The sequence below is a fragment of the Hyperolius riggenbachi genome, chromosome 7 (assembly GCF_040937935.1).
Source record: "Hyperolius riggenbachi isolate aHypRig1 chromosome 7, aHypRig1.pri, whole genome shotgun sequence".
In the NCBI taxonomy this organism is placed as follows: Eukaryota; Metazoa; Chordata; class Amphibia; order Anura; family Hyperoliidae; genus Hyperolius; species Hyperolius riggenbachi.
In genome coordinates this window covers 11,663,051-11,677,262 of record NC_090652.1, presented here as the reverse complement: position 1 = coordinate 11,677,262, position 14,212 = coordinate 11,663,051, and the positions used below count along the sequence as shown (strand labels likewise).

The following is a 14,212-nucleotide window of genomic DNA, read 5'->3' as shown; positions in this document are numbered from 1 at the left end:
TCTCCTTTAAGATGGCCTGTCAAAAATGTCAGAAACACCTGATCTGCTGCATGCTTGTTCAGGGGCTATGGCTAAAAGTATTAGAGGCAGAGGATCAGCAGGACTGCCATGCAACTGGTATTGTTCAAAAGGAAATCAATATGGCAGACTCCATATACCTCTCACTACAGTTCTCCTTTAAGTCTTTCATCTCACTAGATTTATGCTGGGAATACACAATGAGTTTTTTCGGCAGATAGATGGCTCAATAGATAATTTCCGACAGGTCTGATCTGATTTTCGATCCTTTTTTTCTCTTTTATCTATTTGTATAGAAGTGATCAAAAAATCATTTAGAAAAACGATCAAAATCAGATCGGACCTGTTGGAAATTATCTTATCTGTTTGACAATTTATCTCACGAGTAATAGTAAAATCTAATTTTGAATTCACTAAGGTGTTATAGATTTAATGAACATTTTATCGATTAAAACATTCAATAAATTCTAAAACACCTTACTGAATTCAAAATTAGATTTTACTCATAAGGTAAATTATCAAATGTTTGATAAAGTGTTTGATAAAGCTTAGTGAATTGAGGCCATTGTGTATTGTACTAATTACAATGTGAACGACAGCTGCCGATTACAATGGGAGCAAAACCTGCTGTGATTTGAATGAGAGGAATCCCTGAATACTGAACTGTGGTTGTGAGGCTGAGAAAGGGTTAACTGAGCAGACTCTACTTCCTGTGATGTCACAGGTCTCACTTCCTGAGAAGGCTTCACTGAAACACTTCCACTTTCATCTAGTGTGAATAGAATATACCGGAGGAGGTTGTGTCCTTCCCACCATGGCATCTGCTGATCTGAGAGAGGAGCTGAACTGTTCCATCTGCCTGAGCCTTTATACCGAGCCGGTGTCCCTGAGATGTGGCCACTACTTCTGCCGGGGGTGTCTCGTGACCGTGCTGGATACACAGGAGGAGACTGGAGTCTACGCCTGTCCGAAGTGCAGAGCTGTGTATCCAGAACGCCCTCTGCTAAAGGACGACAAGAATCTACACAGCACGGCCAAGAGTACACACTCTACTCAGCTCGAGCAGGAAAAGCCAGAGGTTCTCCTTCCGCCCTGTGTGGACCATCTAGCATCAGCCGCTAGAACATGTGTGCAGTGTGAGACCTCCACGTGTGATCAACATCTTACTGCTCCTAAGTCGGGGGACCAAGCTTCTGCTGAACCTACCACACCAGCTACAGAGAGAAAATGTCCCGTTCACAATGAGATCCTGAAGTATTACTGCACGAAGGATGGCACCTGTATCTGCTCAGCATGCCTGGAGGATGGAGACCACAAGGGACACCAGGCGGAACCCCTAAACAAAGCCTCTGAGAAGAAGAAAAAGAAAGTTAACAATGCTAAGAGAAAAGTTAGTTCCAAGAGACATGGCATCGAGAAAAGGATACAAGATCTGAACAATCAGAGGACACAGGAGAAAGAAAAAGCAGACTCGATGACCGGGAGGATCACCAAGTTATTCCGAGACATCAGAAAAGAGGTAGACGACTTAGAGAAGAAGGTACTGGATAATATTTCCAGGCAGGAGAAGCAAGTTTCACAGTCCCTTTCTAACCTGATCCAGCAACTGGAAAAACAGAAGGAAGAACTGTCCAGAAAGATTGCCCAAATGGAAAATGTGTGTGAAATCAAAGATCCAGCCCACATCCTTATGGAAGAGCTTAGCTACGATGACAAAAGTCCCAAAAGTGACGATAATCTCGGGGAGGCAGGAGATGTCTTACATGTGGATGAAGTGATGATCTCACTGATGTTACAAACAGGTTTCCACCAATTTATCGATAATCTAAATAAACCAAAGGATGGGATAGCGATCTCGGGAACAAAGAAATCGGACATTTCATTGGATATTAAAACAGCCAACAATTACATTTACATATCTCAGGATCTCAAGTCGGCTGTTTACTCTGAAAAACCGAAGCCTAGAGCAGAGGGTCCATTGAGGTTCAAATCGAAGCAAGTACTAAGCACACAGAGTTTCTCATCGGGGAAACATTACTGGGAGGTGGATGTGAGCGGAGCAGAGAAGTGGCTGATAGGGGTGGCCAATCACAGTATAGAGAGAAAGATCGACGGCAATGAGTCCTTTATTGGCTACAATGGAAAATCGTGGGGTCTGACGCAAAGAGTGAGTCTTCAAGCCGGGCACAAAAATATCCTTAAAAAAATTGACTCCAAATCTGCCCTGAAGGTGGTTGGGATCTATCTGGATTATGAAGCAGGGCGTCTGTCCTTCTACAAGATGTGTGACCCCATGGGACATCTACACACCTTCACTGCTACCTTCAAGGAACCACTCCATGCTGCTTTCTTTCTGTTTAAAGATTCCACCATCAAAATTATACAGTAACAAGGTGACACTTACTTCAGGGCAGGACAAATCCCAGAAGCCAAGACTTAAAGAGTACCAGAGCTGGTAGCATAGTAAGATTCGATACTTACCCGGGGCCTCCTACAGCCCTATAAGCATGTTTGAGTCCCTCACCGTCCTCCTGTGGTCTGCCGTTCAGTTGCAAGCAGCCCCAGTAACTGGCTCAGTCGCATCAGTCGTAGTCTTCTGCGCATGCGCGGGCCCTCCGACTGATGCGAATGAGACAGTTACTGGGACTGCTTGCGGCTGAACGGCAGACGAACGGAGCAGCGGTGACCAGTGCCCGATAACGGACGCAATACAGCTTGATACATTACCTGATCCGGCCGGCGCTGATCAGGTAATGTATCAAGCTGTATTGCGTCGGTCATCGGGCACTCGAACGCCGCTACCGACGCGCTCCCTACCCGCGGGCGATCGACGGGAATTTCCCGCACGGAGCAATCGACGGGACCGATCTATTTCTGGGCGAAATAGATCGAAATTTAGCGGTAACGTTAACGATTTGACAGCAGATTCGATCCCAGTGATCGAATCTGCTGTCGATCGGCGGGGAATCGGCCTAGTGTATGGCCAGCTTTACTGTAATGACAGCTCTGGTTTACTTTAAGATCTACAGATGGCATCTAACTTTTAAATTTTTCTCTAATACTTGTCCAGAACATGGCTCCTAAAATAATTCTTGATGCTTTAGGATTGGACTGACTGGACACTAAATTCCATATTTATTTGCCTCCCCAGTCCCCACACTATACGTTCTCTTCCCTAATTCTCCCGCACAGTATCGTTCCATTGTGTGCTGTGCCACCGGCCTGCTCCATAGCAACAGAACGTGTCGCTATTCTCTAGGCTAGCAACACTTGTGTACAGAACTCTGCCCCAAACTGTTGCCAGTGGGATCAAGTCCTGATCCATGCAGGCGAAAGGAAAGAAATTGTGTGTTTGTAGGCCTAAATAGTTAAAATGGACCTAGTCGTGCCTGATATTTTGGGTGGCGCTAAAGGCTGCTTTGCAGTTAGTATAGTGTACAGCATGGGCTAACTCTGGGAATATATGCTTGACTACAATATAGGGGAACTGGGGGCGGGGGTGATTTAGGCACCGGGTTATCATATAGGCACCAGATTAATGTAATGAAGCATAGGACAGGCATTTCGGTGTGGGGTTTTGTAATAACGCATCAGATACTTGGCTGTAGTAAAGCAGAGTGCGCTGTGGGGGTTTGAGATGTTTGAGCTGCTTTATTGTGGTTTATGTAGATAAGGGGAGAACATTTTAGGCATATATTGGGGGGAGGTTAGTGTTAAGGTGGGTACACACGAGCTACAAATGTAGCTGGTCGCTAGCACACGGGAGCGTTTGCGCGACAGATCGGCGACAGCTCGTCGCCAGGTCCCTCCGCATACACACGGCGGCAGAGGGATTAGTGATGCGACGAAAGCTGTCGCCGATGTTCCTCTCCCCCCCGCGGACTAGTGACAGTTCCGGCGGCAACTGTCGCCAGGCGATTGGCCGCGCCAATTGCCCGGCGACAGCTCTGAATAGCGACAGTTCGGGGCACGCGCGCCATACACACGGGCGACCTGTCGCCGCAACACGCGCGTGCCACGTGGTTGCGGCGACAGTTGTAGCCCGTGTGTATGTAGCTTTAGGCATAGATAGGGGACAGCTAGAGTGAGGATGAGATTACAGTGGGGGAATAGTGGCATGTCAGTATAATCACCTATATTGTACTATTGGGGGCAGTAGAATATCAGTAAATGTACTGTTATTTTACTACCACCAATCCTCGCTCCCATTTTACAAGGCCGCCCTACAGAAGTGGTGGCAGTGTGGTCTACGGTGGTGTCCTTGGCCCAGAAGGTTCTCCACAGTGAGCTGGGCCTCATCCATCACGGCACCGGAACACCATCACGCAAACTGGATCCAGGTTACTGTAGCTTCTGCCACAAGCTACTCCATAACCAGTGATCTCTGCAGTGTGCATTCCATGGTATTATCAACTCAGAAGTCTACCAGCTTACGCCCCCTTCCCCCACACCGGTGACGCGATCCACAGGGACATCAGAACCAAAGCAGGTGGTTTCGGTGCTCAGTGCCCAGCATCTGCACCGGGTGCCTCTATAGCACTGATGCTATACTCCGCACCCCGCGGTAATTTGGGGTTCCAGCACTTGCAGGACCCCAAATTACTTCTCCCACCGAATTGCTGCGCCGTTGGGAATTTGAGCAGCAGTAGGGTCTGCAGTCATTCGGCTCTACCTGCGGCCTACTCACCGTCGGCGGAATAACGCGTACAGTGCATACACTGCACAATCTGGTGTCCACAACAATGCATTGTGACATCACAGCGCATGGTTGCTGTCGCAGACAAAAATACACAAACGTATTGCAATTTCCACTCACCATCAATGGAAATGGCAACCGCATCGTGCAGAAGTGCATAGAAACGCAAGTGCCGTGGGTTTTGGTGACACTTGTGTTTCCTGATCAAGTAGGGAAGGGGCCTTATTGTAAACTCTGAATTTGATTTTACTTAGTTTTCGATAAAAACGATTGATTGTACAGAAAAAACAAAGGTTTTTTTTGTTTTTTTTTTTGAGTGAGAAATGTGATTGAATGTTTTTGTGTTTTTCTATATAAGTTGAACGGGAGTGGTGGAAATTTTAGATGCATTTCTTAGCAAATTGAATGGTGTAGGGTAGATTGTTAATATCTTGATTTATAGATCCAAGCAATTTTTTCTGATTTTTTTTTTCATAATTGGGAAAAAATCAATCCCGTGTGTGTGTGATACTTTGTTCAGATGTTTCAAAAGTTAAAATCAATTTGAAAAATCGATAGCCATTCTTGAATAGGAAAGATATAAAAAATGTATACTTTTATGCTAGTTATTTTTCTAATGTAAAAATGTTATGACTTTTAGGCCGGGACATTCCCTTTGGTCACTGGTCCAGCCCTGTAGAATAGAAAGCATTTACTTGTACCTGCTAAACATTTCACTCCCTTATAGGGGAACTGAAGTAAGAGGTATACGGAGGCTGCCATATTTATTTCCTTTTAATCAATACCAGTTGCCTGGCAGCCCTGCTGGTGTATTTCTCTGCAGTAGTATCTGAATAACACCAGAAATAAGCATGCAGCTAGTCTTGTCAGATCTGACTTTAAAGTCTGAAACACCTGATCTGCTGCATGCTTGTTCAGGGGCTATGGCTAATAGTATTAGAGGCAGAGGATCAGCAGGGCTGCCAGGTAACTGGTATTGCTTAAAAGGAAATAAACATGGCAGCCTCCATATACCTCTCTTTTCAGTTGTCCTTTAAAGAGGCCATGTAGGGACATATAGTAAATGCAGTAAAGAGGCCCTGTAGTGACATATAGTAGAATGCAGTAAAGAGGCCCTGTAGTGACATATAGTAGAATGCAGTAAAGAGGCCCTGTAGTGACATATAGCAGAATGCAGTAAAGAGGCCCTGTAGTGACATATAGCAGACTGCAGTAAAGAGGCCCTGTAGTAACCTATAACAGACTGCAGTAAATTTTTCAGGGCACCCACTTTTATGACAATTATACTGGTTTGAGTATCAGAAACACGCCCTTTATCTACTGTATATATAGCTGTGTATTGGCATGTAGCCCCATCCTCCCAGTGCGGCTAAAGGTGCATACACACATCAGACTATAGTCTTTGGAAAATGAAAGATCACAGACCAATCTTACCACCCTTCATGTAGTATGAGAGCCATACCTACACAGTCTATTCTATGGAGCTGAACTCCCCATCAGATATAAATCTTTGCAAGATGCTGCACACAAAGATGCTGCACACACATATGCTGTGCAGACACAAAAGATCAGTATCTGCAAAAGATCTGTTGCTGCCAAAGATCTGTTCCTGCAAATTGCAATGATAGTCTATGAGATCTGCAGATCATCATACACACATGATTTAACTGACATTCATCTGCAGATCAGATCCACCAGGATGGGTTTTCAGATCTGCAGATGATTGTCTGATCTGCAGATGAATGTCAGTTAAATCGTGTGTATGATGATCTGCAGATCTCATAGACTATCATTGCAATTTGCAGGAACAGATCTTTGGCAGGAACAGATCTTTTGCAGATACTGATCTTTTGTGTCTGTACAGCATCTGTGTGTGCAGCATCTTGGAAAGATTTCTGTCTGATGGGGAGTTCAGCTCCATAGAATAGACTGTGTAGAGTATGGCTCTCATGCTACATGGAAGGGGGTAAGATTGGTCTGTGATCTTTCAGTTTCCAAAGACTATAGTCTGATGTGTGTATGCACCTTTAGCCTAGGCTGTTTAGCTATGCAGAATTCTCCTTCCCTCAGAGCATTCTGGGAGATCAGGCATTATTTTCACTGGCCTCAGAACTCTCAGTAAACAAACATTGAGCAGAGATCACCTGCCAGCAGTAAAGATGTCACCATGTGATAAATGTCAGAATGTAAATCGGGGAGAGGAAAGCTTTTGTAATAGGCAAATACTGACTCAATTTATAAATGAATATTGTAGAAAAATAACTAATTTTATTACATTATTTGCATCATAGTTCCTTTTTAATGTCTCCCCTACCATTTTACAGCGCTGTATTTACGTTTGATTCGGTCTACTTTGTTACTTTTGTGGTTTTCAGATCTCTGTATTATTGATTGAAGTTTTCATCTGTGTTCATGCAGTACCACTATAGATAATGAATCAGAAATAACAATAAAATATGCTGTAATTATCTGGGATGTATATATTGCCTGGTGTGGAAGGATGGTGTATATTATGGTTGTATTGTGCGGAATATAACATCATTTGTAACGTTCGAAGCTTTGTACAACATTTTTATCACTACTTATTTTGTCATTTTTTTTAAAGGACCCGAGGTGAGAGACACATGGAGGCTGCCATATTTATGTCCTTTTAAAGGACCACTATAGCTAAAAAGAGTAAGAAATTGAAATCTGACAGAACGGACAGGTTTTGGACTAGTCCATCTCCTCATGGGGGATTCTCAGGGTTTTCTTTGTTTTGAAAAGCATTCCTTGTAAAGCCGGTGCTATGCCTAACTGCCAAAAATAGCGTGCAAGTGAGTAGTGAGGCTGGCTGGTAGCTTATTATTTTGGCAGTTAGGCCTAGTGCACACCGGAGCGTTTCCGCTGCTGTTTGCAATCTGCTTGCGGGTGCGGATCCGCTAGGGTAATGTATTTCAATGGGCTGGTGCACACCAGAGCGGGAGGTGTTTTGCAGAAACGCATACTCCCGGGCTGCTGCAGATTTTGGATTGCGGATGCGTTTCTGCCTCAATGTTAAGTATAGGAAAAACGCAAACCGCTCTGAAAAACGGCACTTTAGAGCGGTTTGCCAGGCGTTTTTTGTTACAGTAGCTGTTCAGTAACAGCTTTACTGTAACAATACATGAAATCTACTACACCAGAAACGCTTCTCAAAATCGCAAAACGCTAGCTGAAACGCTGCAGAAAAAGAAGAAAAAGCGTTTCAAAATCTGCTAGCATTTTGCGGATCTGCTAGCGGTTTTTGGTGTGCACCAGGCCTTAGACTTGGCAATTGCCATTCAGGAAATGCTTTTAAAAACAAACAAAACACTGAGAATCCCCATGAGGAGATGGACTAGTACAAAACCCATCACTTCTACTTCTGTCAGATTTTAACTGTTTACTTTTTTTCCGCTGTAGTGGTCCTTTAAACAATACCAGTTGCTGATCTCTGTGGCTGTAGTAGTGCCTGACACCTGAAACTAGCATGTAGCTAATCCAATCAGAAACATTTGATCATGCTTGTTCAGGGTCTATGGCTAAAAGTATGAGAGGCAGAGGATCAGCAGGACAGCCAGGCAATCTGCATTGATCCCTCTCACCTTGGGTTCCCTTTAAAGGGGAACTGAAGTAAGAGGTATACGGAGGCTGCCATATTTATTTCCTTTTAATCAATACCAGTTGCCTGGCAGCCCTGCTGGTCTATTTCTCTGCAGTAGTATCTGAATAACAGCAGAAACAAGCATGCAGCTAGTCTTGTCAGATTTGACTTTAAAGTCTGAAACACCTGATCTGCTGCATGCTTGTTCCGGGGCTATGGCTAATAGTATCAGAGGCAGAGGATCAGCAGGGCTGCCAGGCAACTGGTATTGCTGAAAAGGAAATAAATATGGCAGCCTCCATATACCTCTCTCTTCAGTTCCCCTTTAATGGGTGGGTTTGCAGTGCTGATGTCTGATACTAATTTCCTGGACTGAACAGCAGTCTATGAGTTGTCCAAACTCCTCCCCCTATCCAACCATCACCAATAGGAAGTAGTCAGGGAGGAGCTGGGTGGGGAGACCAGCCAGTCTATTCCACTGAACACAGAGCTGACCCTGCCCACCGGAGGAAGCAGAGGGAGAAGGTGTACAGAGTAAAATAACTCTCATTCTGCCAGCCACTTTATTTTTTGTGAACCAATCTTTCAATCATGTCACTTTCTGAACGGCAAATACAGCTAATCTGGTCAGATCTGACAATAATGTCAAAAACATCTGATTTGCTGCATGCTTGTTCAGGGGCTATGGCTAAAAGTATTAGAGGCAGAGGGTCAGCAGGACAGCCAGGTAACTGGTATTGCTTAAAAGGAAATAAATATGGCAGTCTCCATAGCCCTCTTTTAGCCATAGCCCCTGAACAAGCATGCAGATAAGGTGACTGGATTAGCTGCATGCTTGTTTGTGGTGTGATTCAGACACTACTGCAGCCAAAGAGATTAGCAGGGCTGCCAGGCAACTGGTAATGTTTAATAGGAAATAAATATAGCAGCCTCCATATACCTCTCACTTCAGGGGCCGTTTAAAGTCAATGAGAGAGCAAACAAATTGCATAGCAAAGTTTTGCAAATACTGCGTTACGTTGCCGTGCGATACGCCCCTCCGTCCCAAGGGCAATAAAAGTCTATGGAGTCTTTCATGCTTATGTGATGCGCTGGAAGTACTCAAATCATCACAAGTCTTTCATGCACTGTCGCATGATCTGTGCCTACCGCCGTAATGCAAGCATTGTGCGGCGCTGTAAGTGTTAAATGACAGAGCGTGGTGCGGCGTAATGCACATGCGCGGACAGATGGGTATCCCTATGATGCACTTCCTGCCCAGCAGGGTATACGTCACTGAATGGGGGCGGGGCCTATGCATAACCCTGTCTGCACACTCTGCCCCAGGGTCATTAACCTCTTGAGGACTGCAGAGTTACCCCCCCCCCCCCCCCCCAAAGATCAGGCCTTTATTTACTAAAATGGCCACTGCAGCTTTTAGGGCCGGTTCACACGGACGGCAGGCGGCGCTGAGGCGGCCAGGAAGTCGTGTCGTCCTGTGACGTCCCGTTCGGTGGCGGCGGTACAGAGATCGTCGCGATCGGCGTTTCTCGTCCCCGCAGGGGGACATGAAGCCGCGCCGGCTAGCCGTCCCTGGACGTTGCATGCGGCTTCTAGGGACGGCCGAAACGATGCGTTAAATCGGGATCAGAACGCCGCATTTATGCAATCGACGGTAATCGACGGTAACCGCGCAATGCTAAACGCTCCTATTCACTTGAATGGGAGAGTTTAGCCGATGGGTCCTGAACGCTTGACGGTAGACGCCGCCAAGCGTCCGTGTGAACCGGCCCTTAAGGTCAAGCTGCAGAGCCGCACAGCTCAGCACACTAGTGATTCCTGCCTTTTCCCGCCCACCAACAGAGTTCTCTGTTATTGGGGTCTGATGGCCCCCCCAGATGTTTTTTTTTTTTTTAAATAAATATTTATTTTTGTAATATTAACATTTTTTTTTTCATAATTTTCCATTTCCCCCTCCCTCCCTCCCTCCCTCAGTCAGACAGTCATAGCGATCGGCTTTGATAGGCTTCAGCCTATCACTGCCGATCGCTCCTGCGTACCACCGGGGGACAGCTGTGTCACACGGCTGTCCCCAGTACAGCGCTGCTGCAGATTGCAGTGATGTACTATGTAAATTGATGGCGGTTAACAGTCTCCTGCGTGGCGATCGCCGCTCGGAGACTGAAGGCGGGGCTCCGCCCCCCAAGCAGGAGATGCGCGCGCAGCCTGCGCGTATCTCCTGCAGTAGCCGACCCCAGGACTTGACGCCAATTGGCATTAGGCGGTCGTTAGGAAATTAAACTACCGATTGGCGCAGTGCGGTGATCCCGTGGCAGGCTGCCATACCACCACACTGCACAAGTATATCAGCCTCCTCAATGAAAAGTGTGCTGCACTGGAAACTGTAAATACGCACGTGATCAGTGATTCCACCTCACTGCACTGTTGTGTCGCTGTTAGCGAGCCGTTACATTGTAATCACATCGCTTTGGCAGTGCGATTATGTTGCCTGACACACCGCAAGTCCCCCCACGGTGACACCGGCCTCTGTGGTGTTGATTTTCAGTGGAAAAAGGCTCTTAAAGTGAACCCAATGCGATCCTAAAGTAAAAAAACAATACTTACCTAAGACAGAAGTCTCTGGATCTTCCCACGTTCTCCTGCAGGTGAGGAGCACAGTCACGATCAGCTCTATCCTTACGGGGGTCCATGCGCAGCAATGGTGGGGGCAGGACGACGTGGGAAGCCCCTGCAGGAACCCGAGGCTTCCTTCTTCTAAAGCTAAGTACACACATGAGATAAAAGTCTTTGGAAGATCACAATTTGACCCCCTTCCATGTACCGTGCTTCCCCAAAAGGACATCCCCTGAGAATAAGACCTAGCAGGAATTCCTAGCATGCTTGAAATATAAGACATCCCCCGACCATAAGTCCTAGCAGCAGCCCACATGACACCAGCAAGTCACGCTCAGTACAAAGTCTGGATCTTGTGTGTACCCAGCTTTAGTATTTAAAATCTGTTGGCCCTCATATTACGTGGCAGTGGTAAAATTGGCCAGTCATCTGCAGATAAAATTTGTGTATGGTATGGACCTTTAGGTAAGTATCTGTTGTAGGTTTGTCTCAGGTACACTTTAAGGTGCATACACAATTAAGCTAGTCATACATCTAGCGATGATGGGCAGATTCGACCAAGAGACAAATCTCTCTCTAACCGAATCAGAGAGATATCTGTCAGCTGCCCATACACTGTAGAACGATTCCCAATCGATTTGATGCTGCAATCGATACGGAATCGGCCTTGTGACGCAGGATCCGACCGCCCCAATGCTCTCCCCTAATGTTAAATGTCGTTCCCCCCCGGTGCCCAGTGCATGTTATACATTACCTGTCCACGACCTCCGCTTGTCCCCTGCTGGCATCGGTTGCACTATGTTCTCCATACATGCATGCCATGTGGTTGCCTAGTAACGGGTCCGCGTATGTGATGTCTGACGTCATATGTGCGTCCTTACTAGGGAACCACATGGGGTGTATGGAGAGCGGCGTGCGCCCACAGGACAAGTGGGGGCCGCAGACAGGTAATGTATCACTTGCACTGGGGGAGGTGGGGGGGGAATTTAACATTAGAGGGCACAGCGCCGGGGGTTTCATCATGTTCGTCGATCCTCCTGAAATTGCATGCCGTTTCCTCCGTGCACCCGATCGAGCAAGTCGGCCCAACACCTTGCAGCATGTGCAATCGACTTTACGCAACCAATTTTTCCCCAAAGTTAGTCGCATTGTCGGTCTGGCATGCACTTGGCGGCACCAATTTTCCTCCGATTCGATTATAATAATTAAATCAGATGGTCGAACAGCTGCCAAGTCGCCTGATGTATTTATGACCTTTACACACACACACAATCTTGATTGTCCCTGTAGTGTGAGAGTTTACCTATACAATGGCGTCGATACATAAAGCATAACCGCATGCGGTACAGATGACTTTACTGAGCACTTAGCAAAATATTAATTCATAAAAGCTGTTACCGCATGAAAAGCTGAAATTCCTGAGCAGTGAGGTAAATTACCGACTTGTGCGGTAAACACCTCCAACACATGTCAATTAGGCCTTGATCACATTGCGTTCTGTTCGCGTGTCCATCTGCGTTGGGCGTTTTTTGGCGCTTGGGTGGGCGATTCGTTTTTGTGCTAAGCGGTTTTCTAAGCGTTTTTCCCGGATGCTTTTTTTAATTCACTCCCTGGCACAAGTCTGGAAGTGAACTCTTTGACCCGGAAAATAATAAATACAATGTATTTATTATTAAAAACGCAAACGCAATCTCTGCACAAAGCGATTTTGTCAGCGTTTTGCATTTTCCTATACCTTCCATTGAGGGAGAATTGCCCCGAAAATGATACATACACCACTTTGCTAGCCGCACCGCGCACGACTCGTGCGGATATGAACCTTCTCATAGAAATTACATTTTCAAAATCGCCCTGAAAATGCAAGTGCAATAATTCTCTATGAGAGAGTTCATATTTGAGCGGTTAATTTGCGATCTGTTTAGAAAAGCAGTGTTTGGGCTATTTTTGAGGCAATTTGCCTCAATAGAAGGTATAGGAAAAACGCTCACAAAATCGCGTTGGCAAGCGATGGCGTGAGCCTTTTTTAAAAAATACATTGTATTTATTGTTTCCAGATTTTTTCCCCGGATAAAAGACCTAAGCGCTCTGCAAAAGCGCTTACAAAAACACCCACAAAAATGAGCGAACGCGCAGAAAATCGCCAGAAAAAGCTTTAAAAAAAAGCTGCAAAAGTAGCCCACCGTGGACGGACACGCAAGCCAAACACAAGGAAGGCTTAGGGAAGCAATAAGAGCAAAGTTAAAGGGACTCCGAGCAGTGCAGAAACTATGGAAAGATGCATATCATTTTAAAGCTCACTTTCTCCTCTTTCCAATGATATATAAACCGCCGCCCTACGCTTTAGTTTTCGCTATTTTCGCGATTGAAATTGCAGCGGCTGCTAATTCGATCGCGAAAATAGAAAAAACTAAAAGGCGTAGGGGGACGATTTAGGTGTCGTCAGAAAGAGGAGAAAGAGAGCTTTAAAATGATATCCATCTTTCTTTCCATAGTTACATTGTATTACACAGGGCGACTTTTTCCTAAAGTCAGCAGCTCCATTCAGCAGAAAAAGTCGCCCTGTGTAATACAATGTAACTATGGAAAGATGGATATCATTTTAAAGCTCTCTTTCTCCTCTTTCTGACGACACATAAATCGTCGCCCTACGCCTTTTAGTTTTCTCTATTTTCGCAATCGAAATCGCGGCCGTGGCAATTTCAATCGTGAAAATAGCGAAAACTAAAAGGCGTAGGGCGGCGGCTTATATATCATTGGAAAGAGGAGAAAGAGAGCTTTAAAATGATATGCATCTTTCCATAGTTTCTGCACTGCTCGGAGTCCCTTTAAAGGGAACCTAAACTGAGAGGGATATGGATGTTTCCTTTTTAAACAATACCAGTTGCCTGGCAGTCCTGCTAATCTTTGGCTGCAGTAGTGGCCGAATCACACACCTGAAACAAGCATGTAGCTAATCCAGTCTGACTTCAGTCAGAGCACCTGATCTGCATGCTTGTTCAGGGACTGTGACTAAAAGTATTAGAGACACAGGATCAGCAGGAGAGTCAGGCAACTGGTATTATTTTAAAAGGAAAAATCCTTCTCCTTCTCAGTTTAGGTTCCCTTTAGGCTGCTTACACACTAAGACGTTACAGGCGCACGTTAGTGCAGCCTGTAACGCAGCCCCACCGCACAGTAATGAAAAATCAATCAGCCCATTCACAGTACCCATGTTGCGTTACATGTAACGCAGCACATCCGTTGAGAGTGCTGCATGCTGTGCGTTATGCTGTGCGCACATG

General features: G+C 45.7%; 1 protein-coding gene across 1 annotated transcript; it reads left to right on the top strand.

Moving 5' to 3' along the window:
- Positions 1-751: 751 nt before the first annotated feature.
- On the top strand, positions 752-4,827 carry LOC137524089 (E3 ubiquitin-protein ligase TRIM11-like). The gene has a single exon (XM_068243582.1). It carries the CDS (start codon positions 833-835, stop codon positions 2,405-2,407), a length of 1,575 nt encoding a protein of 524 aa, XP_068099683.1. The 5' UTR covers positions 752-832; the 3' UTR covers positions 2,408-4,827.
- The last annotated feature ends 9,385 nt before the right edge of the window (positions 4,828-14,212 follow it).

Coding starts and splice junctions, on each gene's coding strand:
- LOC137524089 (XM_068243582.1), top strand. CDS start 833: ATGGCATCTGCTGATCTGAGAGAGGAGCTGAACTGTTCCATCTGCCTG.